This window comes from Seriola aureovittata, chromosome 18 (genome assembly GCF_021018895.1).
Source record: "Seriola aureovittata isolate HTS-2021-v1 ecotype China chromosome 18, ASM2101889v1, whole genome shotgun sequence".
NCBI classification, from domain to species: domain Eukaryota; kingdom Metazoa; phylum Chordata; class Actinopteri; order Carangiformes; family Carangidae; genus Seriola; species Seriola aureovittata.
In genome coordinates this window covers 13,160,310-13,183,791 of record NC_079381.1, presented here as the reverse complement: position 1 = coordinate 13,183,791, position 23,482 = coordinate 13,160,310, and the positions used below count along the sequence as shown (strand labels likewise).

General features: G+C 38.8%; 4 protein-coding genes across 8 annotated transcripts; 2 read left to right on the top strand and 2 right to left on the bottom strand.

Moving 5' to 3' along the window:
• Window positions 1–924: 924 nt before the first annotated feature.
• Window positions 925–5,329, bottom strand: srsf9 (serine and arginine rich splicing factor 9). Of its 5 annotated transcripts, none has more exons than XM_056403419.1 (5): window positions 5,173–5,329; window positions 3,884–4,060; window positions 3,506–3,696; window positions 1,956–2,128; window positions 925–1,872 (listed from the first exon to the last, which is right to left on the bottom strand). In XM_056403419.1, the coding sequence occupies exons 2-5, from the start codon at window positions 4,039–4,041 to the stop codon at window positions 1,645–1,647; spliced, it is 750 nt and encodes a 249-aa protein (XP_056259394.1). In that variant the 5' UTR covers window positions 4,042–4,060; window positions 5,173–5,329; the 3' UTR covers window positions 925–1,644. The 5 variants fall into 5 exon arrangements, with proteins under 5 accessions (XP_056259394.1, XP_056259393.1, XP_056259397.1 ...); XM_056403418.1 differs by having other exon boundaries at window positions 3,884–4,187; window positions 5,173–5,308; XM_056403422.1 differs by having other exon boundaries at window positions 3,884–4,083; window positions 5,173–5,304.
• Window positions 5,330–7,237: 1,908 nt separating this feature from the next.
• prodha (proline dehydrogenase (oxidase) 1a) lies at window positions 7,238–17,178 on the top strand. Its single transcript, XM_056403416.1, has 14 exons — window positions 7,238–7,674; window positions 8,216–8,424; window positions 10,122–10,156; window positions 10,918–11,067; window positions 11,245–11,309; window positions 11,810–11,926; window positions 12,111–12,190; window positions 12,433–12,514; window positions 13,255–13,347; window positions 13,537–13,683; window positions 13,819–13,994; window positions 14,082–14,180; window positions 14,476–14,564; window positions 15,385–17,178. The coding sequence occupies exons 1-14, from the start codon at window positions 7,336–7,338 to the stop codon at window positions 15,573–15,575; spliced, it is 1,872 nt and encodes a 623-aa protein (XP_056259391.1). The 5' UTR covers window positions 7,238–7,335; the 3' UTR covers window positions 15,576–17,178.
• A 1,338-nt stretch (window positions 17,179–18,516) lies between these two features.
• Window positions 18,517–22,594, top strand: gal3st1b (galactose-3-O-sulfotransferase 1b). The gene is made up of 3 exons (XM_056403634.1): window positions 18,517–18,599; window positions 19,597–19,739; window positions 19,824–22,594. Exons 2-3 carry the CDS (start codon window positions 19,618–19,620, stop codon window positions 20,980–20,982), a joined length of 1,281 nt encoding a protein of 426 aa, XP_056259609.1. The 5' UTR covers window positions 18,517–18,599; window positions 19,597–19,617; the 3' UTR covers window positions 20,983–22,594.
• Window positions 22,595–22,748: 154 nt separating this feature from the next.
• On the bottom strand, window positions 22,749–23,457 carry LOC130186478 (cytochrome b-c1 complex subunit 9). The gene is made up of 2 exons (XM_056403640.1): window positions 23,298–23,457; window positions 22,749–23,096 (listed from the first exon to the last, which is right to left on the bottom strand). Exons 1-2 carry the CDS (start codon window positions 23,436–23,438, stop codon window positions 23,046–23,048), a joined length of 192 nt encoding a protein of 63 aa, XP_056259615.1. The 5' UTR covers window positions 23,439–23,457; the 3' UTR covers window positions 22,749–23,045.
• Window positions 23,458–23,482: the final 25 nt, after the last annotated feature.

Genomic DNA, 23,482 nt, shown 5'->3' with positions numbered 1-23,482 from the left:
TACCGGCCATGAAGAGATAAAGTATTTTTAAAAAAAAGTTGGATAAATCAAGTGTATATTTCCGAAGTTCACCACAGCTCAGAAAGATCGTCTGGCAAAACACAAAGGAGGAATTTCACAGCCTCATACTAGCTTCGACTGAACTTAAGAACCTTTTCATGATGCATGTTCAAATTTGAACTCAGGGCTTGAACCACTGAAGTTTCACCATCTAGTGAGCCTGTTAGTAGCAGACATATTAGACATATTCATATTCACCGCCATGAAGACAGAAGAGGGTGGGAAACCTACATTTTGACCACATTTCATTACATCAAGGTTGAATACATTTCAGGATTCACTGTAGCCTATACTCATAGAATATTATCAGGGGATATTTGACAGCTTATTAATATTTATCAAAATTCTAATAAATCATTTGACTATTTGAAAATATAATTAGGCTTTTTTCACAGACAACATATTGACATGTCAGAGTGGGATGTCACAGGTGTAAATAATAAAATTAACGACAGCTGCTTCAGGCCTCTGGTATCGTGCATGCTTACTGGGACACCTGAGTAGGATGGAGTCATAATTAATGTTATTAGTAACACCTGTGCTGTTCCAATTATGCCAAGTTAAAATGTCTGCTGTGAAAAAGGGGCCACTATAGCGCAATGGGAATTTTTAGAGCAAGTTGTGTTTGGTTAGAACTTGCAAACATCATTTGACATAAGCAGTGTGAGCTTCAATGATTTGGCAAGCAATGAGTTGTCTCGTTCTAACTGTAAAAGCTAGTGTTATACAGTAGACAGGGATCCCAAGCAGAGTATCCTGGGACATTTAGCATCAGTGTCGACATGCCAGTTAACTATCTGCTACTCTATGATGAATAAAGTAATGATCTATTGAAACCAAATTTTTGGGCAAGGAATGAAACAATCACAGTAAAAGTTTGCATTTTATTGGTAAAGAAAAAACCAAAAACAACATTAGAGATGCATACAAATTATAGTCCACCTACAGGCCACCTCGGTCAGAGGTTCACACATCATTTAAAAAAATAATCTGACAAGTGAGGCTCACAGTCAACGTGTCACTAGTCTAAAAGGCTCACTAATTTGACATGTTTTCAGTAAGAGGATGATATTGACTAGCTTCACAGGTTCTTAAATTGGCAAAAACTTCATACTTAAAGCTACAAAAATGTGACACAAAAAGAAAAATTTTGTCAAGAGTTTAAAAAGCAGTATGACCTTTAGCCTGATAGCTGCAGAACTGTGTAATTAGTTTTGGACAATATAACATTATGTCTTTGTACTGGTTCCTGTCAAAGTCTGACAGTACAACCCAGGATTTCTTTATAAAAGAAACCTCAAATGTTATTGAATGATCAAATACAGTTATCTCACCAAGGGGAAAAAAATAATAAAAATCTTCAATTCTGTATCGAGATAACACAAATGTTTAAAGAATAAAGAAAAAAACATTTTTAAGGCTGTGGGAGGGAGCAGGGTGTTCAGGAGATTCTGACCATGGAATGTATGTAGCAAGAAGTAACAATGGTGTATCCTACGAGGAGGCCTGGGGTTTAAAAAAAATAAAATTAAAAGTAAAATTACAAAACATTTTCCCCAATTCCTCTATAAATGACGGGCCTTTCTACCGATAATGACGTGGCGGTGGGCTATGGTGCTGTGGGGGGTGCCTCCTGGGGGGTGGACTATGGCGCGACATAGCGTGGCGTGGAGGCGACTGGTAGCGTGGAGGGGGAGATCCTCTGTTATGGTAGGGAGGTGAATAGCGGCCTCTGGATCTGGAGCGGGAACGCGACCGACCCCAGTTGGGAGTGCCCCTCTCCTCATAGACACGGATGTAGGCAGTCTCACCCTACAAAGGGGAAAAAAACATAACATTGGTTGTTCTTTAACCATTTAAAAGGACAGTTAAGTCTCATCATCACTGGCACTCACTTGATGTGAACGGAACTCGGTCCGATCCAGTCTGCGTAAAGCGTACTCCATGTCCTCTCTACGGAGAAATTCCACCACACCCTCTCCGTCTCGTTGCACATCTGCAAAACAAACATCTCCTGCCTCACGCATATGATCCTTCAGATCCTGCCAGCTCCCGGTTGGTGGCAACCCTGAAATGGGAAAAAGACAAATGTGATGGGGACAGAAGTTATTTCCCTGCTTTAATTTACTTTTTTTTTTTAAAAACCTAAAATCATTGCAGGGACAGGTTTAATATTTTGTCCAAAGCTTGAACTCACTGAGCTAAACAAAACATTTTAAATAGATTCTATGAAGTCTGAGCTTATCTGTGAAAGGTGCTATACAAATGAGCATGAACTGAAATTTAAAAGCTAGATTTAAATAGATTGGCTGTGTCTCATGACAGTACTCTCTGGGAAAATTGTAGTTTTCTTATCTCACAAAGTGCTTACGTACACGGCCTTTAATCATTGACATTTTTCTTCCAATATAGTTATTCATAGTTACACTCAATGTTTAATGTTAAACCAAGAGTTGGAACTACTCAATGGACAACCACGTTAATTTTTAACAGTAAAATGAGTATTAATTTTACTTTTGAAACTCCTGAGAGGTATAATTCTAACCACTTTGCCAATCAATATCCTGTGTATGGTGCACACTTTGACTGAGGAAATCTAACTGTTGCAGATGAAAGAAGCAAATATAAAAATAATTTAAATTAAATTGTTGGGTGGCTATTTCAGATAACCTACATTTTTTCAGACCAGAAACCCACTGTGTTGTACTTCCTGAAATCTGCTCTAGCATGACTGCTCAAATCAGGAAGCTATATAAACCTAAGATTTTATGGGGTTAATCTTAGATAAGCAGTCCAATTCTAACAGTTTGTAAAAACATGCTTGTATAAACATGAGATAAATTTAGCACATAACAAATAATTAATGATAGACAATGACAAAATGACACCTACCAGTCACTATAGTTGGTGTTTGGGATTATGCAGCCAACATGATCGGTTTCAGTTTACCGTTTTGTTTTTCATGACTTAAGGAGCTGACTTGACCTCATCCACTTAGTCCCTTTGACCTCCAGTCCGCCATGAGAGAGAGAGAAACATATCTGCCTACGACTCATGACGTCCTCTACTAGTCCCCTTGTCCTCCAATCCGCCATGAGAGAGAGAGAGAGAAACATATCTGCCTAATACTCAAGAGGTCCTCTACTAGTCTCCTTGTCCTCCAATCCGCCACAAGCAAGAGAGAAACGTATCTGCCTATGACTCATGACGTCTTCTACTAGGCCCCTTGTCCTCCAATCCGCCACAAGCAAGAGAGAAACGTATCTGCCTATGACTCATGACGTCTTCTACTAGGCCCCTTGTCCTCCAATCCGCCATGAGAGAGAGAGAGAGAGAAACATATCTGCCTACGACTCTGACGTCCACTTTCCTACCAGTCCCTTTGACTTCCAGGTGGCAGTGAAAGACAAATATTAACTGCCTATGACTCATGACGTCCACCTACCAGTCACTATGACGCGGAATTCAGATCTTCGAGTTGGGGGTCCAAATCTTCCCCTAGGTCCTCCTCCTCCTCCTCCTCCACCACCTCCCATTGGACCAAATTTAGCACCAGAGGATCGAGGATACTCTACACGAAGCTTGGAGTCTCCATATCCATATCCATTCCTTCCATAGACAGCATCATCCGCATCCCTAAGAGAAGAGAGCAAAGAACTCCTTACCAAAGTACGCCTGTTTCACAAGCGGACATTGACCTGGAAATGCAGTCTCCATCCATTCCCTGCTGGCAGTCACTGGAGACGGTATTATACCACAGAAATTATGGTATCCAACAAGGGGAATCTGATTCGACTTGGCAAAGACCATCCCAAAAACTCACCGTGGGTCTTCAAAACGGACGAAGGCAAAAGGGATAGTGCCTCTATTGTTCTTCAATTCAATTTCACGGATTTTTCCATATTTATAGAAGAGATCCTCAATGTCTCTCTCCTGGACATCCACGGGAAGGTTCCCCACGTAGATCCGGCCATCTGACATGGTGGTTGATTGAATGGCACTGCTGACACAGAATGGGGGCACCTGCAGACTTTAAGATCACTTCGTGTTTTCACAAATAGCTGTGGGAGTGGTCCTTATCCTAATCCTAGTCCCAATCCAAAATTTAGTCCATCCGTCTGCAATTTCTTAATTTAGACAAAAACACAACTTTAAATGAGGGATGCAGCCATCATAGTAGTAAATGATGAGTTCAAGACAAATGGCACAGGACCTCCGATCCAAGCCTGAAAACTTTAAAACACAGGGTAATGAACGTTCAACAACCAAAATGCCATATAACATTAAACAACAGCCCTAATGTTACCTTCGATTTTAATATTTTAATAACACATCTCTGATAATGTCTCCAACAAATAAACATTTTTAACTTTAACAAACCTAGCATTTATTACAGGGCTGTTTTCTTGGATTGCATTACAATTTGCCGTTTCTTTTAAGTTGTATATAATATTACGGCCAGAGAATGAGTAAATATATATTAATAATCGTGGTGAATGCCATTCAAAGTTATTACTTTTGCATAACGTTAGTATTTTTTTTTTTTCTGGATAAACCAGATGATAAACCGACCAAACCTGTTTGCCACCTGTTATCTGAACATTGATGTTAACAGATGGCTAATTAATTTTAATATTAACATTAACTACTGGTTAACAAATTCATTCAAACATTAGTTTTAAAGCAGAAAATAAGGTGGATGCAAAACATTGGCTTTTTACCGTAGCCCATGGCTAAACTGGCCCGCAGATGACCAGCTAACGCTAGCTACCGTCGTTTACGATGGCTTGCTTGCTTTACAAGCGGGTTCTCTACCGCAACTCTTTGGTAAGCCACCATGCAACAGAAATAATTTAATCCGTCGATTCATCTTGATATTTGCAGCTTAAAACTGATAGCTAACTTATGACCGTGCTATGCACTCCAGCCTTTACGATATGAGTTCGGTCTCTTTGTTGATATGTAAGGTCAGCAAGTCGTGCTAACGAGCGTCTGTCACGGCTAAAATGAACCGATATTTCTCACACTCGAAAATACTAGTATTTGGGAAAGTTGCATTAAATGCATGTAGTAAATAAAAAATAAATACTTAATAAAAAAACGTGATATTACCTTTCAAAGCAAGTAAGGGCACCTCTTTGTAGATTTAATGATACTGATTAGCACGCCGTGCTACTTCCGTGTTAGTTAGCAACATTAGCAAGCAGCTCGGTGTCTTCTTCTACTTCAGATTTCCGGCAGACCAGTGCTAGTTAGTTATTTGCTGCCCCCCGGCGGTAAGAAAGGGAACATAGGCGTTCCAGGTTTCGGTATCCCAAATTCTGATAATGCTGTTAACAAGTAGGTCTTGACACTTTAGATTGGCTGTATAAAAAAACAGTTTTAAAATAGACTGAATGTCCCGTATGTGGAGCAGTGTTTTTGTCATTCAATGTAGCTTGGCAGCATGACTCCATTTAATCAAGCTGCTTTTTCTCGTCTTAAAATTCAGATGGTTTGATGCTCTTCTCCTATTGTCTTTTGCACAAAATCCCTCCCAAGACTCTCTATCCCTCTCTTGGCCTCTCTGTTGGCTCCATCCAGTCCTGGTTGTTTTTCTGTGGTCGTTTTAGGGACGAGGTCTCTGGATGGTTTGTTGTGTAACCAATTATATAATACTGTCTTCAAGCCACTGACACTGTTTAACTCTTTTTATTTAGTGTATTGAGTATGCTTCATTAAGGAAACAATTTGGAGTCCTCTGATTGAGAAACACGTTATTCATAAAGGCAAGGGAATACTTTGTGCGGACAATGCTGACAATATAGCTATATGTTTACACTGAAGCAGGGAAGTGTGACCTGAATGAAAACCATATGATCATAATATATACAATTCTGAATGCAAAAGGCCAGGTAACATACTATGCAAATTCAAGAAAGAATGCTGCAAATATAATGACCAAACTTGTGGATAAACTGAACAACATGGGGTGAAATACTGTAGTTGCTTCTACATATACAGTAGGTCCTATGTTGTTCTGTTTATATATGCTGCCTCTTGGGCACGTGATTAGCAATTATAGTTGCATCTCTTATCATTTTTACGCCACTGACATTCAGTTGTGTCTCCTTTAAGCCTAATGAGAGTAAACAATTGTTCATTTTAAATGAGTGTTTGGATGAAGATTTGGACGGCTGACAGCTGCTCTCAGTGAAATGCAAATAAGGCAGAAGTTCTTCTAATTGCTCCTGAAAAACTAATTCCAAACATAAAGTAGTATCTTCTTATCTTATCTTCTTATCTTCTACTTATCTTCAACATAACCATAGAAGTTTAAGAATTGTGTTTAATGGTATGAGGAGTGTTGCTGCTGAGACAGACTCCTCTGACATCTCTGTGGTCAGCACTACTCTTCCTCCTTTTGCTTGTGATGACGAGGTCAAATGCCGAGAGATAAACGAAGACGAGATAAAGAATAAATAAAGAATAAATAAAGAATACTGCTGTATTGATATCTTTATGAAGCAGCTGAATTTTTATTCAGCCACTCCATTTTATTTTAATTGCTTTTTATTGGCCCATTTCCCCATCTGTGTTTGGAACTTTTGTTCTTTTTTATAGATGTGAAGCACTTTGATTTCGTATCTGTGAAAGGTGCTATACAAATGAGCTTTACTTACTGTCTTACATTCAATATAGAGTAGACATACTGCAATACAATGCGATTACTACCCATGTGAAAAATGTAATGTTCATTTTTGTGTGGAGGGGCATTACATTTTATTGAAAGGATCAGGGTCCTACAGGAGAGACAAAATATTAATCAGAAACATTTATTCATATCCAGAGGTTTCATTTAAAATCCTGATGGAGAGCCCAAATTTCCAAACATACCAAACATGTCAGACTGAATTTTGAGTAAATGTGTATGAAATGATGCACAAAACATCTAGACTATTTACATTTGATGGAACAGTCCATCTATCTATATGTGAGTACAGTGTATTTGTGAAGTCAGTAAATGGAGTACAAGGAGCCATAAAGTCCGAAATTAAACTTGCATGTACCTTACTAGGGAGACTTCCAGGTAAAGTGCGACAACGACCGCCTTGTGCTCACATCTATAGTTCACATGTGATGTCAGGCAGCATGACATAACAAGTGAGGCACCGCCCCCTCAGCGCGAGGTGATTTTAACGGCCCAGAGCGCGCTCTCCACGCAGCATCAAAAAAGCTTTTGCACGGGGCGGTGAGGAAGCTTATCGTTTTCAGAAAGGGAAAAGAAAGGAAGTCATGCCGTACACTAAGTTCGTAGCTGCTCTTGTTAGAGCAAACTCGAGCAATGTCGGGAAAATTCGCATTTCATCTGGGAGATGTCGATCAACACTTGCATCCACCAAAACTCAAGAAGAAAAAGAACAACAGATGGGTGGGTGCCCCGTGGTAGAAACTGTGCCGATTGAATTCTGCCAGAAAATAAAAACTGGTGCAAACACACAGTTGAATAAAATCCACATCGACTTCGACAACACTCAAGAAGCCTACAAAAGTAAGGGTAACATTGACCTGCTCCGAAGTCTGCTGGTCTTCAAGCTTTGTACGATTGACCTGCTCGTTGAAAAGAACAGTGAGGTGAGTTATCTGAGACGTTTTCTTTCGTTTTAAAAAGTAATAGCATTTATCAACTCTTAATGAGTCACATTTGGCAAATTTATATTGTGATCGGTTTTGCTTTGGCACAGCTTCCACTCTCCTGGTATTCTCCATTTGCATTATGTTGTTTTAAATGTTTTTAACTTTATTGTGTCTTGCTTGTACAAGCACCTTGTAACTTTTAGAAAGGTGCTATACAAATGAAGATTATTATTATTATTATTATTATTATTGTTATTACTTTATTTTCTACTGTAATATTCCTATTTCAAACTGATAGTTTAGAAATGATCAAAATTCCAATATAATATATCTGTTATATCACTATAAAGAGTTCTAGTATATTTATGGCACCAAATTAGATCAATGTGTCCTTGTTTAAATCTCCTCTTGACTTTGAAGGAAAAAGACATTCAGTCCTATTATCTAATGGACTGAGGGGGATGGGGTATTATAATGGCACTGAACAACAAACCACTGATGTACAACTACATTTTGTTCTTGCTTTGTTTGTTATCAGTTGATGGAGCTGAGTAAGAAGCTGCTTGGTCAGTGGATGTTTGAGAAGATGATGAAGATGACCTTCTATGGTCAATTTGTGGCAGGGGAAGACCACAACACCATCAAACCTTTAATTCAGAAGAATCAGGCCTTCGGCGTGGGGGCAGTTTTAGACTACAGTGTTGAAGAGGACTTGACACAAGAGGAGGCAGAGAAGAAAGAAATGGAGTAAGTATTGGAGACATCTGACAGAGCAGGAGTTTAGCTACAACAATGCAGCTTTTTTCTCATTATTGGTCTGTATATTTCATAAATTATGAAATATTGTGCTAAAGCTTTAAACCACAATTAATCAGTATTTCAACTTTAATATATGCTATATGTGAACTACATAAGGAGTTGTTTAAGTTGCATAACATAATAAATCATGAAGCCTGGCCCAATATCATGAGAAGTGTTACTCATGATATTTGGCCAAGGGGTGTAACTGCGCTACAACAACAGAGGTTGTTCACCTGGCCCGTGCTCTCCTGGGAAAGTGGGAGAAACTTGAAAAACTTGAATTGCCATTTAAAAAGGGGACTTTCCACCACCCCATGCATGATTGCAGTAGGACCTGCACATTGCACACCGAAATAAAAGAAAACGTTTGCAATGAACAGATTTCCAAAAATAAAAGTTTTACAGCAGTGTCATTATAAAGATTCAAACGAAAGACAAATAAAAGTGTGTTCATGTCTATTATACTGAGTTGTTTGATAGTGAAGTAAGTAAGTAAAATCAGTAGTTGTAATTTTAGTCATTGCCTTTTATACCAAAGCATTTATGATAGTGTGCTCTGTGCGTAGCAGATATTATAGGGCCCAAAACTCAATTTTCCCTTGGTCCTCCTAGCAGTTTGAACCAACTATGATGCAGGTGGATAGAATACGATGGTAACGGGTAATTCACTGTTCAAAACATAAAACAGGTGAAAAGTTTGGGCAAACCAGTTTAGTATCACACTCTGTGAAATTGAGATGTCTGAATTATACTGTATGTTGTCCCACTGCGAATTATCCTTAAGCTCCTTTACATACAGAACATAGTGTCTAAAATATTATTTTATGTCTGGCTTCTGTTAAGGTTCTTATCAAATTCACGAGTCGCGTGATCTGGCGGATGTTTCCGCCATATAAACAGACTGTAATCGAAACCTCATGTGTTTTATTTGATCTCTAGTAGCACAACAGTGCTTCTCCTCTATTGGTCGGCTGGAGCAGACCCCTCTCTTCTGATAGGTTGAGCTGGTTATTCCACAGGGGCTGTGCCTCATGAAAAGGCTGCCAGCCTTTTAGAGTAATGTGCTCGATCCCTTCATACGGCAAGAACACACAGACACGGAAGTGTTATGTAATTTCCCCCTGAGGAGGAAATAAGCTTATGTTTAACTCAGGATTACCTTACTGAGTACCAACATACACATGCTAAACTAAATCCAAGTATATTTTTTTGATTTAGACTTATTATCTTTTTCAAGACTCTCTATGAATGTCACAACATGTCTAGGAAAAGAAGTCATTAAAATTGCATGGAAAGGTCTCAGCTAGACTGGTTAAAATGACATGTGAAAGAAAAACATTTGCCTTTCCTCAACATTTCAGACAAACTTTTTCTTTGCTTTTCTATATTTCAAAATCTAGTCTCTTTAGGTCGTAATAGGAAAATCTTTAGATCTCCCTGTGTTTATGGATCACATAATGTTTTTTGAATAACTGAACTGAAAGTGACATAAGAATTGTTAGATTATCCTTGGAGTCTGATAGTACAAGACAGTACAGGCAGTATAACCTATTTTCCATACATTGAATCCACAATTAAAATGCTTTAGGTGGGTGTAATAACAGTGGTTTTTGCTGCTCTAACGCCAATCTCTTCTTTTTCAGTTCATGTGTTTCTGAGGCAGAGAAAGAAAGTCCAGGTGTGTATATCATTTGGAAATAACTTTATTTTGTGTTACATTTAATGTAATGTAACTAACAGGCACGACTGGTAGTGGCAAGACTGAACTACTGGTTTGCTTTGATATTCAGTTGCTGCTTCGTCTTGGCCTGAACGCAACACAAGTCCATGTCATATGTCAGGATCGGTATGTCTAGTTGTGCAGCCATGCAGTGCAGCCTGGATAGTACTGGTTATAGCTGGATCTAGAGGGGTATGAAATGTTCTGTCCAGTGGGGGCAGCGAGTTTGTGTCACAGGGTTGATATTTGAGACGCAAGTGCATCATTCAACTACTATTGCTTTCTCTGGTCTTGTTTGGAAATCATAAGACTTTAAATTTTTCAATAACAATATGAATTCCTTAATACTGTTAGTATTACTCTTTCTGGCACTATGTGCATCTGTCATTCATGGGAAGTTACACATTTAGACAGGAATTCGAGATTATTTTGAGGATTGCTGTTCATTTGCTTGTGATGAATTTATTGTGACATAAAAAAATAATTGCACTGCATCCAAAATAAAAGCTTGTGGGACTGACTTTGTCAAGATGTAGAATAAAGAGTAGCTACTTTTAATATCTTGAAAATGTTAATAGTGTCTCTGAAAATGTATTCTGTGTTTAGCTACCAATTAATATTTGTCGTCATAACCACAAATTTAGTCTTTTTTTTTTCTTCTTTTGTTTTTTTTTTTACCTAGTCAGGCAGCTAATGTTCATTTTTTATTCTCACTCCAGATGCTGTTCATCGTGAGAAGAAATATAAGGCTCATCGTCAGTTTGGGGACAGACGTGGGGGGGTTATCAGTGCTCGTACATATTTCTATGCAGATGAGGCCAAATGTGACAACCAAATGGAGACATTCATAAACTGCATTAAAGCCTCCGGTAAGTAGGTTTCTGTCGAAGCAAATGAGAAACATGATATGTTAGTTAGGTTTTGGTTATTATATAAAGATTATACAAAAAGTTTATTAGCTGTATTAATGGCAGGGTTGAATAACATTAAAATAAGGTGGAGAATTATACAGCATCAAGTGACTAAAAACTTGTTACCAATTTCAGGCGGAGCCTCTGCTGATGGATTTTCTGCTATCAAAATGACAGCCCTGGGACGCCCACACTTCCTTGTAAGTTCAACTTCACGTCTTCAATATGAATCTAAAGTTAATGTTACAGAATTTAGATAATGATTTTGGTGACAGTGGTGCCAGATCTAACACTAACAACCTTTGTATTGGCACGAGATCAACATAAGTGTGAGTAATGGGGAAATATAACATTAGCCGTTTATCTATCTCTTTATGGTTTTGAGTCAGTGCCAACAGATTAGTACAATCATGAATTCACATTACTGTGTACAAACCTGAGCCGAACCCTTCATTGTTATCAGTGAACTTGTAGTCAGGTTTAAGGAAACCTTTGTTTCACACCTCAGTGTCTCTGGCTTAACTTTCTCATACAAACTGAAAGTATGTGTGAAAAGTATCAGTTGACAGTGAGCAAGAGGTGTGATTATGTAAATTCTTTTCTGTGAATAAAATACTGATGTGTACTGCTTAGCCCCATCATAATATTCAAAAGCAATAATATCACTTGATACTTAACGGTTTGCTCTGTGTTTAAACAGCTCCAGTTTTCAGAAGTCCTGGTTAAATGGAGACAGTTCTTCAACTTCCTCGCAGCTCAGCAGGGAAAATCTGAAATGATGGTTTTGGAACAAAAACTGGAGCTGGAACAACTCAAGGTGTGTGTAGCCCTCAGCAAAGTCTAAAGCAGGTTCATACATGCTCATGCATAACTGCTACACTCAAATCCTTTTTAGTTTACAAGATACACTTTATCTGCATTTAAGCGTCCATGACTCTTAATGCCATATCATGCAATATATGTATATATTTGTTTTTAATCACTGAAATATTTCTTCATAGGAAAGTTTGATTAAGATGGGTGTTGGAGCCAAGGATGACATTGCAAACTGGTTCAGTGGAGAGAAGCTGGGTTTGTCCGGGTAAGTTGGTCACTCATTAGTGCCATGATAACAACAATACACAGTCATACTTTTATATGTATGTATGTTTGATGTTTGAGTCTCTGGCCTTAAGTTCTTGAAGCCTTGTTAAATCAACAGGAAAGCAGATGTTTAGCTTGAAATGGTAATTACACACAGACATGTATCAAAGGACCTGTGGTTTGAAATATTCTGAAGGCTAAAATTTTACATATTTAAATTTCCCTACATCTTCTTTTCAGAACAATAGATCTGCTGGACTGGAACAGTTTAATAAACGACACAACAAAAATCTCCAACCTGCTTATGGTGCCAAACCTTGAGGTGAGTCGTTGTCATGTAAATATTAAGTGGAGAGCCCAGACTCTTAAAGGGGTCAGGGGAAGAAATGTGGACTGCATGTGGTATAGATCGGCCGTTTCTCATGTTCGCTGTGAGCTGTGCAATTAAAACAAAGAAGGCCTCAGAAGTGATAGCAGGTCTTCATTTTCTGCTGATCATCACAAGTGACAAAAAACAACATACTTCCTGAACATTACATACATGTCAGACTGCTGCATTTTATAGAAAATTTGAATTTAAAGTTAATGGTCTCATAGACAGATAGTGTTGTAAACAACAAATAAGCAAAACCTATGTAGGCCAGACAACATTATTATTGTTATTGTTTCCGCCTCAGAACCTGGACTTTAGTGGGAAGAATAAATCGATCCTCCTCTCACAAGATAACAACTTGCTGGTGCAACTTATATCTTCTTCCCCAAGTAAACAGTTTGCACTAATGATTTACACTGCACATTTTTGCAGTGTTGGTATAAATGGAGTTTATGTGAACTTGTTAATGTGGCAACTGGTGGCCGAAGTCAGTTTAGAAACTCTTCTTGTTTCAGTTTGAGGGTGGGACACAGGACAAAATAGCGGAGGCAGTAACCCTGCTCTCGCTGCGGATCTGCCCACCTAACTTCTGCCATGCCTGTCACATGTAGATAAAGTTTGTGGATTTACTGTTATCACGAAGAAAGCAAATGCCAAATGAGTCAATGTTTTGTGTGTTGGTTGTGCAGACCGGCCAGCTGGAGCCTTTGTTGAAAAAGTTTACAACTGAGGAAGAGAGGCAGATGAAGAGAATGCTGCAGAGAGTGGACGTTCTCGCCAAGGTGAGGAACCTCAAACAAACAAAATGCTTTTATTAAATAAGTAAGAAGAAATACAGAGCACTATACAGCTGTATTGTACAATGAAAGGCCTGGTTCAGAAATGAATTGTTTTGCTGATTTCTCTTGTGTAGATTGATCACTTACATGTATAGAACCATTTAAACTGCAAATGCTCTTTGTGTGCTACAGCATGCTTTGGAGAATGGGGTAAGGCTAATGGTGGATGCCGAGCAGACGTACTTCCAGCCAGCTATTAGTCGACTGACCCTGGAAATGCAGAGGAAATTCAATACAGAAAAGCCAATCATTTTCAACACTTACCAGTGTTACCTCAAGGTGAGACTACAGTTTCCTCATGACAGATTATTATGACAATTTTCCCCACTGATTATTTAAATATGCAGAGTTGCGTATTAATCTGTCATATTTGTGTGTGTGCGTTTGTTTTTTTTAACAATTCAATGTTTTTAGGAAGCCTATGACAACGTAAGTGTGGATATTGAGCTGTCACGGCGGGAGGGCTGGTACTTTGGTGCCAAGCTGGTCCGTGGAGCCTACATGTACCAGGAGAGAGCCAGGGCGGAGGAGATTGGCTATGAGGACCCAATTAACCCAGACTATGAGGCCACAAACAGGATGTATCACAAGTAAGTCTTGAATTATTATCTTATCAATAATTGTGGATCAGCCAGAAAGTGTCTTAATCTTAACTATCTGTCTTGTTGTTTGTTCAGGTGTTTGGAGTACGTGCTGGAGGAGATTGAACACAACAGGAAAGCAAATATCATGGTTGCAACTCACAACGAGGACACAGTGAAATTCACCCTAGAAATGTACGTTTTGTCTCAGTACATGCCGGACGTTCTGTTGTCTTTGAGTTTTTTCATACAGGCCAAAGTGCAGATAAAGTTTTAAAATGCATGGAAGCCCTAAACCTCTCATTCATTAAGGATTAAACCTAATGGTTTAAACTAATGCCCAGTATATTGCTCCAAGTGAAACGTATTCTTTGTTAACTTTCCAAAGCAATTATAGGATTTACAGAAAGACATTGCCACAGCAGTGGTGAAATACCACACTCTCATTATGTAACAGCCCTTTTTTCTGGTTCTCTTTTTTTTTTTCCAGGATGAATGAGATGGGCCTTTCACCCACTGAGAATAAAGTTTACTTTGGACAGCTGCTGGGCATGTGTGACCAGATCAGCTTCCCACTAGGTATGTTGTGCTCAGCTCGGATACTAAAAGTCAACAGTAAGTTATGGAATCACAGAGTCTTACATCACGCAGTCATGTGGTCATTGAGGTACCACTGAAACATAGTTTGTGCAGACGTACGTTTTCCAATACTCAGGCGGCCACTGACCTCAGAAAGGATCCATCCAATCTATAGATATCCTGGGAACAAACAACTCCAATTTCTTAATGTCCTTAACTTGAGGGACGCTCGCTATGGGTCTAAACATGAACATGTCACCACCTGATATTGTTGGACAGTTAGCAGATGTAGCACTGTACATGGTATACTGCATGTAGATACAGCATAAAGCAATAGATAGAATCCCGTGTTTTTCTTTAAGGTGAAACTAGTTAGCTTCCTGGATATAATCCTGCAAATAAGAGACAGACACTGATGACTGAGACACAATCTCTTAAACTAATGAGACATAAAGGCTGGTTTGATCTTGTCATATCAATTGATATCCAATATCAACATCCCATTTGGACATATCAGTGTTATCTTAATCCAATATGTATTCATCATGAATTCCTTTTTGAATTAAAAAAAAAAGAAAGAAAATGCTTTAATCTACTGCACAATTTTTCCCATCAGCACAGTTGAATATCTACCTTGTTAACTTTGAGTTTATTAAGAAAATTTAATGTGCCTCGTAACTGTTCTGACTATCTCTCTTCTACATCCATATGTGAATGCTGTTGATATACATTGCAGACATGTCATAACATGAAACACACACATGGTGGAGATACTGGGTGATCTTTCAAAACGAATTCCTTTGCCCTGTGTTAAAAACAGGTCAAGCAGGTTTCCCAGTCTACAAGTATGTTCCATATGGGCCAGTCAACGAGGTCATTCCCTATCTGTCTCGTCGTGCTCAAGAGAACCGTGGCTTCATGAAGGGGTCCCAGAGAGAGCGCAGCCTGCTGTGGAAGGAGCTGAAGCGCAGGGTGCTGGGTGGTCAGATTTTCTACACGCCTGTCTACTGAATGGCAGGACCACGACATACTAACTGGAGTACTTCTGTAAGCATTCCACCATCTTCACTGTACCAGTACCTGCTAACCGCTGCTAGAGGAGGGAGATTAATGTCCTTCCTTTGCTTTTTATGCTGCTCAGTATCAAAGAAAGTTTCACTGACAGGTATTTTAAAGTTGGTTGCGATATGGGATTTTTCTTTTCCTTTTAGCAGTATGAATAATAACAGAATGTTTAAAACACTGCCATGATAATACATGTAGTGATACATGTGCTGCTCCATTAAGAAGTGATGTTTGGTATTTGTCTCAGGATCAGTTTATTTAACATAAAACTGGTCATGGTAATCCCCAGAATCAATTCTGCTAAAACAGTTTGTCCAGTTACCAAAGGTGGCTTACTTGTATATAATAGCTGTGATGTGCTTTTGTAAAATGATGAAACAACCTCTTTGTATGTTTTGTTCAGTGCAAGTATTTAGCTGTCACTCAAAAGTGCCTTATTATTGTTTTCACAAGATTAACTGGAAGCAGTCAGCTACAGTACAACTTGTTTTTGTTGTTGTTACTGCACACTCCTCCAACGGGATTGTAAAATATTTTAGTATGTTTATTGCTGATCAACTTTAACAAGTCATTTGTTCAATTATTGTGCAACGTACTGATTTTAGCAAAGGGATGTTTGTGACTTCAGTTTTTCTTTGAAGACAAGAACATCTTCTGCTCATCAAAGACTTAGGGGCTCTGCTCCAAAATGTTCCAAAAACATGCCATGGTTACTGCTGTGATTTTTCATGGAAGTCTGCACCCAACCACTTTCAGAACACCTGCACTGTTGCATAAGCCGCATGGGAGGAGAAACTGCCTGCCGATTCAGTTTGATATTGTAGTGAAGATTTCTGGACTGGCTGTGTCAGTATCTCTGGTTTCGCTGCCGCCCATAGCGCATCAGTCTTTTGAGAGCTGTTTTGCCCAGAGTGACTGTCTGAAAGCTTGTTTTTGATTGAATGAAAAAATTAAATATACAGGGTGTTTTTGGAGACATGACAAAAGTTAATAGTCCTAAATCAAGTTGGCCTGCACTGCAGCTGATTATCACAGCATTTCTGATGCTTACATTTTACAGTATATATTAATGTATACATGAAATATTGATATAAAAAGGAAAAAAACACCAGCCCCATAAAACTCAAATGAGTGACAGCATCACAATACAATACGGTTTGACAACCGTCATATCATTTTTGTTCCAGTCTCTGTCATAATTCTAACACAACCAACAATATTAACAATCAGTTTTAATTTACAATGGTACATAAACAAGCTGCTTTTATTGGTCTGGGGTTGATATTAAAATAACCTCTCTGAGTGGTTTGAGCTCCTGTTTTAACAAATAGAAATGAATGAAATCAAATCAGTTTTTAATGTCTTGTTAACATAGTAACAGTAAAAGTTTTTGATTAGACATTTTGTTTTAATTGAAGCATTTGATGTTTCTCATAATTTTTGTTTGGTTTCCTCGTGACTACTTTATCATTACATGTCACATGTTGTACAATTGTAAAATATATGTAATTAATGTAATAAAATACAGTTAATGTAAATTTAAAAAACAGTGTTGTGTTTATTCTTGTTGAGACTGAATATTGCAAGTGGAAGTCCTAAACAACACTGAGATACAAACATCTGTTAAGTATCTTGGTTATTTGGGGAGGATTTATGGAGTTAGAAACTCAAAGGTTACATATTGATTGACATAATATTTGAAGAGAGTCTGTTGCTGCCTCAAAGTTACCAAACTCCAACTTCTGCCACTGTAGGCAGCCTTGACTAAAGCAACCGCAGATTTGGTAGATGCAACCCTGCTCTTATCTTGTGGTGACCTAGATCTGATCGTCCCAATTGACGCATTCTGATGTCAGTGACTTCAACAACTTTGGCCTTTGCCACACAGACGCTGGGCTATCTGTGCCAAATCGATGGGACCTACTGAATCAGATTTTATTCAGCTGCAGCCAAAGCTGGCAGCAGCTAAGGCGGCACCTGCGTCCAGGTATCTAAAGACTAAAGAAAAACATCCCGCCAGCCCCACAACACAGCGCACAGCTGGGTAGAGCTGTGCTCTCTCCTGTGACTACAATGTTTCTGAGTGAGTCACAAGAGCACAGAACCCTCCAAATGAAATCTATCTATCCAGCTTGTTGTTATATACAGCATACACTTTATTAAAACATCTTTATTGGGGCCTAATATGTACATTACAATGTGTTTTATTGTACTGCTATGAGTGCACATTATACATTAAAGTATAGATATGATCCCAGTCCTCAGTTGTTCTTATTATCAGATAAACTTTAACAAAATGTAACCCCACACTGTTCACAACTCTAAGTCGCTTGACTGGAACAACAAGTCCTCTGAGCAGAAAAAAAGAAAATGATTTTTATCTGTGCATCCAACACATTTGCATTGTCTGAGCTGCTGCAGGGGTTATGATGGTAAAATGTAGTCAAATAAAAGCAAGCCGATAAGGTTTATGGAAATATCGTCAAAGTGAATAAGCGTTGGTATTATGCTGCAAATATAGCAGCATTTTAGGGGAAATAAATAAACTGGGACTTAATTAATCATGGTCTAGTGATGTGAATAATAATAGCCAAACTACATTACCTATTACCTTACTACAAATTCTAATATAGGCTAATGGCTTCAATTTAACACATCTGAAGAACCAATTCTGAAAACATAAAGCAGCCTATTTGCAACACACTTAAGTAAACTTTGATCTACTTCATGTTTGTAAAGCTGATTTGTCCTACTACAAATGTGTTAGAATGGTCATGTAGAGCTGTGCTGGCCTATTTTACAAACTAGTTCAGACCCTGTGGGAGGAGCATTCACATCTGCCTTGTTTCCTTCTTCAAAGCCAATGAGATATGACTTCAGAGTGTGTGCAGCATGCTGAACAATAGAGGGTTTCCTTTTTACCCTGTAGAAAATCTTCATCCCCAACACCGCTAGTGCTGTCATCTGCAGGTAAAGAAGCCTCTTTTCTTCCACACATACTGTGGGCTGCTTCCACAGGTGTATTGTTCTTTAATTTGTTGCTTGAGTCATACTTTGGCTGTTTTGATCATTGGGAATAATAGGTGCACAGAATTGTTATTTCAAGCGAAGACGTCTTTCAAATGTGTACGCTTTAATAAAACTGAAATGAAAACTTTCATTATCTGCTACAACTTCTCTATGAGACTTACACATAACTAGTATTCTCAAATGTAACAAAGGGACTACACATACGACTATCAGTGTTTAAGATAAGAGGTCAGAGCAGGTGTGCACAAGGACACACCTTTTCGTATCAAACCACCTATTTGAATTTCTTTGGAATGATTCTTTTATAAAGTGTAAATGAGCATCTGTCCAGTGTCAACAGCTGGAAACCAGGTTTGATCTTTAGCCATTCTCATTTAGTTTTTTCCTAAAGAGAACAGTGTGCTGTCAGAAGAAGCTTGTACCTAAACTGGGTCTTTAATGTCCCATCACTCCTTTTTGTTGTGAGAAATTTAAGAACCATAAACATGTTTCAAGTGTAAACATGAGGGCTCTATTTGACAGAAAGAATGATTCAGCAGTTTTTTTGCTTATCTTTATTATCTGTACTTAATATCTTCCTTTCTTATTCTGCTATTCCTCTTCTTTTAACCTCTTCTCTTCTTTAACCGCTTATTTGCAGCAGTGATAAATACTATAGATTGCATATGATTTAAAGTCAAGCCTTTTTGTGTGTACATAATAATTACCCTGCTGTAGAGAGGGATGAAGTGAGGTAAGGGATACCCCAATTAGTTGCCCTGTGTGTATAAATTGCTGCAGGGCATTTGGCTGTTTATGATCCTTGCATAGCTGCTAATTGGTTCTATGCGAACACAACAATTACAAAGTGAAATCCAGACTGGTGTGTATCAAACCTTCACAGCCTTATTAGTAATGTTTTTCTCAGTTCATGTATGCTCTCTTATTTCACTTCCAGGCTCCTGTTTGAGATTTAATCATGTTTGGCCTCAAAGGAACTAAGTGCACACCTGTAATACGAGGGATGATTCTGTGGGCTCTATTGACCAACATCATGTTGGTGCTGTACTGTTTAACGAACCCAGCTCAAGTGAAGATCAGGTAAATATTTAAAAGAAAAGCATTATTTTGGTGAGATTAGTCAGTTTATTTATCCATATACTTATTATATCATTATATTAACAGGGGCTATCAGGAAGATACGTGTCCTCTCAGCATGGCAGTATTATCGAAGAAAAATGTGACCACGCATTCTGAACGCTCCAAATCCCAGTCAGAAGAGTGCTCCCCTGCAGTCAACATCATGTTCATGAAGACCCATAAAACTGCTAGTAGCACTATACTCAACATCCTGTTCCGATTTGGGGAAAAGCACAAGCTTAAATTCGCCTTCCCTGATGGACGCAATGACTTCTTCTATCCATCGGCTTTCATGTGCTCCCAGGTGAAGGACTACAAGCCTGGAGACTGTTTCAATATTGTTTGTAACCACATGCGCTTTGACCGCCGAGAAGTCGCCAAGCTCCTGCCTCCGGATGCCATGTACATCACCATCTTACGTGACCCTGTGGATCTGTTTGAGTCGTCCTTCCATTATTATCACAGAGCAGTTCCTCTCACGTGGAGGATCAGTGGAGATAACAAACTGGAAGAGTTTCTAAACAATCCTCAGACCTTTTACAGCGCTGAGGCTTACAACTCGTTCTATCTTAGAAATCTGCTCTTTTTTGACTTGGGTTTTGATAACAACGTTGAAGCTGATGACCCTCGTGTCATGAGGGACATTCATAACTTATCAAAACATTTTGATTTGGTGCTCATAGCAGAATATTTTGAGGAGTCTCTAATCCTGCTTAAGGACACACTCTGTTGGACCATGGAGGACATAATATATTTTAAGCTAAATGCTCGCAAGAGTTCATCTGTATCTCGACTGACCCCTGAGTTCAGAGCCAAAGCTTTAGAGTGGAACGGGGCTGACTGGAGACTGTATCAGCACTTCAATGCTACCTTCTGGGCCAAAATAGAAAGGTATGGCAGAGAACGAATGAAAAAGGAGGTCAATGAGCTGAGGAGAAGAAATGCAGAGATGAAAGCAATCTGTATCGAGGGGGGAAATGCAGTTGAAGCCCAAAAGATTCAGAACAGTCGTTTTCTGCCCTGGCAGCCGGTTGGAGAGTCTTCCATCCTGGGTTACAACATGAAGAAAGATATTGCTCCCAAATTCAGGACAGTTTGTGAAAAGATGCTCACTCCGGAAATACAGTACTTGACAGATTTGGGTGTAAGTCTGTGGCTCACTCGACTATGGGGTTGGATAAAAGATACCATTTTTACAGTTTGATTTGGATTAAAACATTTACAGCAACAATATAGCAAAAACAATCCTTCAACATGTACTGTATGTGCCTTCTTGCAGCAAATGTTTTCTTGTTTTAGTACTTTCTTTTACATGATGCATCCTTAGTGTTAAGTCACATTTGTCACCTAGAAGCTGAATTCCTGGATGCATTTGGATGGTGTTACATTCATTAAATTATTACCACTCCCAAATGGGCCTACAGATGGGTCACTGTTATCTCAGATAGCTCCATTAATCATCTATTGGGCCCTTAATTCTTTGTTGTATCTTTCAAAATTATGCATGATGTCAAAACAATGCCAAGACCATCTGTTTACATTCTTTTTAAAAATGGATTCAGGCTTAATGTTTGAACAGCAATATTCCTCTATGTTGTACCTAAATCAGTAAAACTCTACAGTTGAGGCTCACTTCCTTGGTAAGAGTTACATATTCAGTGTTTCAGAAATATAGTGCATTTGGCTTGATTGAAGTGTTTCTGACTGAAAAATATATGTTTTATGGGATATAACGTACTTGCAGTGGTCTCAGGCTAGAAATAGGGTGTGACCACGACGACTGAACCACCAGTTACGGCTGTATTGTTGCTGAAAGTACAGTTGCTATTATTCAAAAGGACAGGAAGTGCTAGTGTGCCATCTAAAGGCCTGAGACTTAAAAGCAGTTGTTTGCAATGCATTTGAACAGCTGTGGCCTCATCTGATCTTGCTCTGATGGTTTACATAAGATGTCTTTCATTGTTCACTGTAATAATGGTTTCTCATGGCATGCAAAAAGCTAAAAATGTATTTTGTGTACATTCGAACTTCAATTCAGGCTCATGGCCATTCACCTTCTGGGTTACAAATAATTTGTTATAGGTGCTTGAAGCTGATACAGCAGACATATGGTAGCCATTTGCAGAGATCTTATGTACAGCGTGGGCATGAGAATCATCATTTATTTAAATCAATGATTAAATAAACTGTAGCAAAAGTAGTAACTTTGAAATTTGCCAGCCTCGGGCACCTATTTTGTAAATGTGTTGCAACTTACTTGTTTTATAATATGCTATGTAACTACAATTTGTAATTTTTATTACTGTATAAGTTATATCATTTGTCATAAATGGATTTTCAAATAAACATGGTAACAACAAGCATAGTGCTTCTTACATTAGTATGTGGCATTTTGGTCTCAAAATCAGTCTGAAGCATTTGCTATTTCTGTCTTTCCATTTGCAACTTTATAATAAAGTAAATGTGTGTGTATATAACATTTTGCATCATCAAATACTGTTTTTGCAGTAGCACTGGACAAGAAAATCTGAACTGAGAGACAATGTTTCTTAACTGGTTTCTTACCTCCATAGTGATACTTTAAAAATGAGTGGGCAGGAAATGTGTTCCGACATAAAAGAAACATCAAAACCTATAAAAACAGCTGTGGCTCAATTGAAAGGAAACAAGTATCCATCCACTGCATATTTTGAAAAGGCTTGCAAACACGCAGTGAACAAATGTTCAGTTTTATCAGAAATAACTGCATTACGCAATTCTTCCATGTCCCTTTACCAAGACACTTGTTTAATTTGTAAATGAAAGCTCTTGACACAGGTTCATGTGACATAATGTGGCTATGCCTATGAATATACTGGTATGGTCAAAAATCTGTCATAGTACAACTAATCTAAACAATATGTATTGACAATAACTGCACTGAGCCATGCATGCAATACACGATATGATAAGTAAAAACAGTGCAAAGTCTGTGAGACATTAACACATGTTTAATTTAACCATTTACAATCTGGGAGAACGAAGGCATTACATATAATAACGTAGGGGGGGACGAAATGGCAGGAACCATTGCTCCATCTTCACGGTGGTCTGGACAGTCATTCAGCTCCCGCAGCTCCTCTGGTAGCCGCTGCCAGCCGGGGCATGACTTTGAGCACATTGTCCATGTTGACTGCTGATTGATACAGGTGTGAAGTCCAGGAAGAATGGATGATGGAAGTGTGACAACAGTTACGCTTCAGCCTTAGATGACCCTGGGGCCGCGTCCTATTCCTCATCTTGGTTCTCGTAATTGTGTTTGATGTGTTTCCATAGTTTCTACAATAAAACACAGGTTTAAAAAAAATGTTAGTTTCAAATAAACACATTGTATCAACAAATGGGGTTCAGTTTAAGGACGATGAAACGCCGGTAAGCTAGGCCGTTAAGCTAACTTAGCTAACGTCAACGGCGCTTCGCCCTCTGCTTACAAGGTCAGGATGAAACGAGCAGCACCAAACAACCAGCGGACACACTTACCCCATGGTTCATTTGCTCAAAAATGGCATCGCCGCCGTGGTCGAATAGTCGTTCAAAGAAGACTGCTCCAACCATGATGGTTATAGCGAAAGTAGACGTTCTCCTGAAGAGGAGGTTGTAGACGGACTTCGCCAGCGCCATGTTGGTGGAAGAGTGTGCGCAGGACCGGATGTCGCGGCAACAAA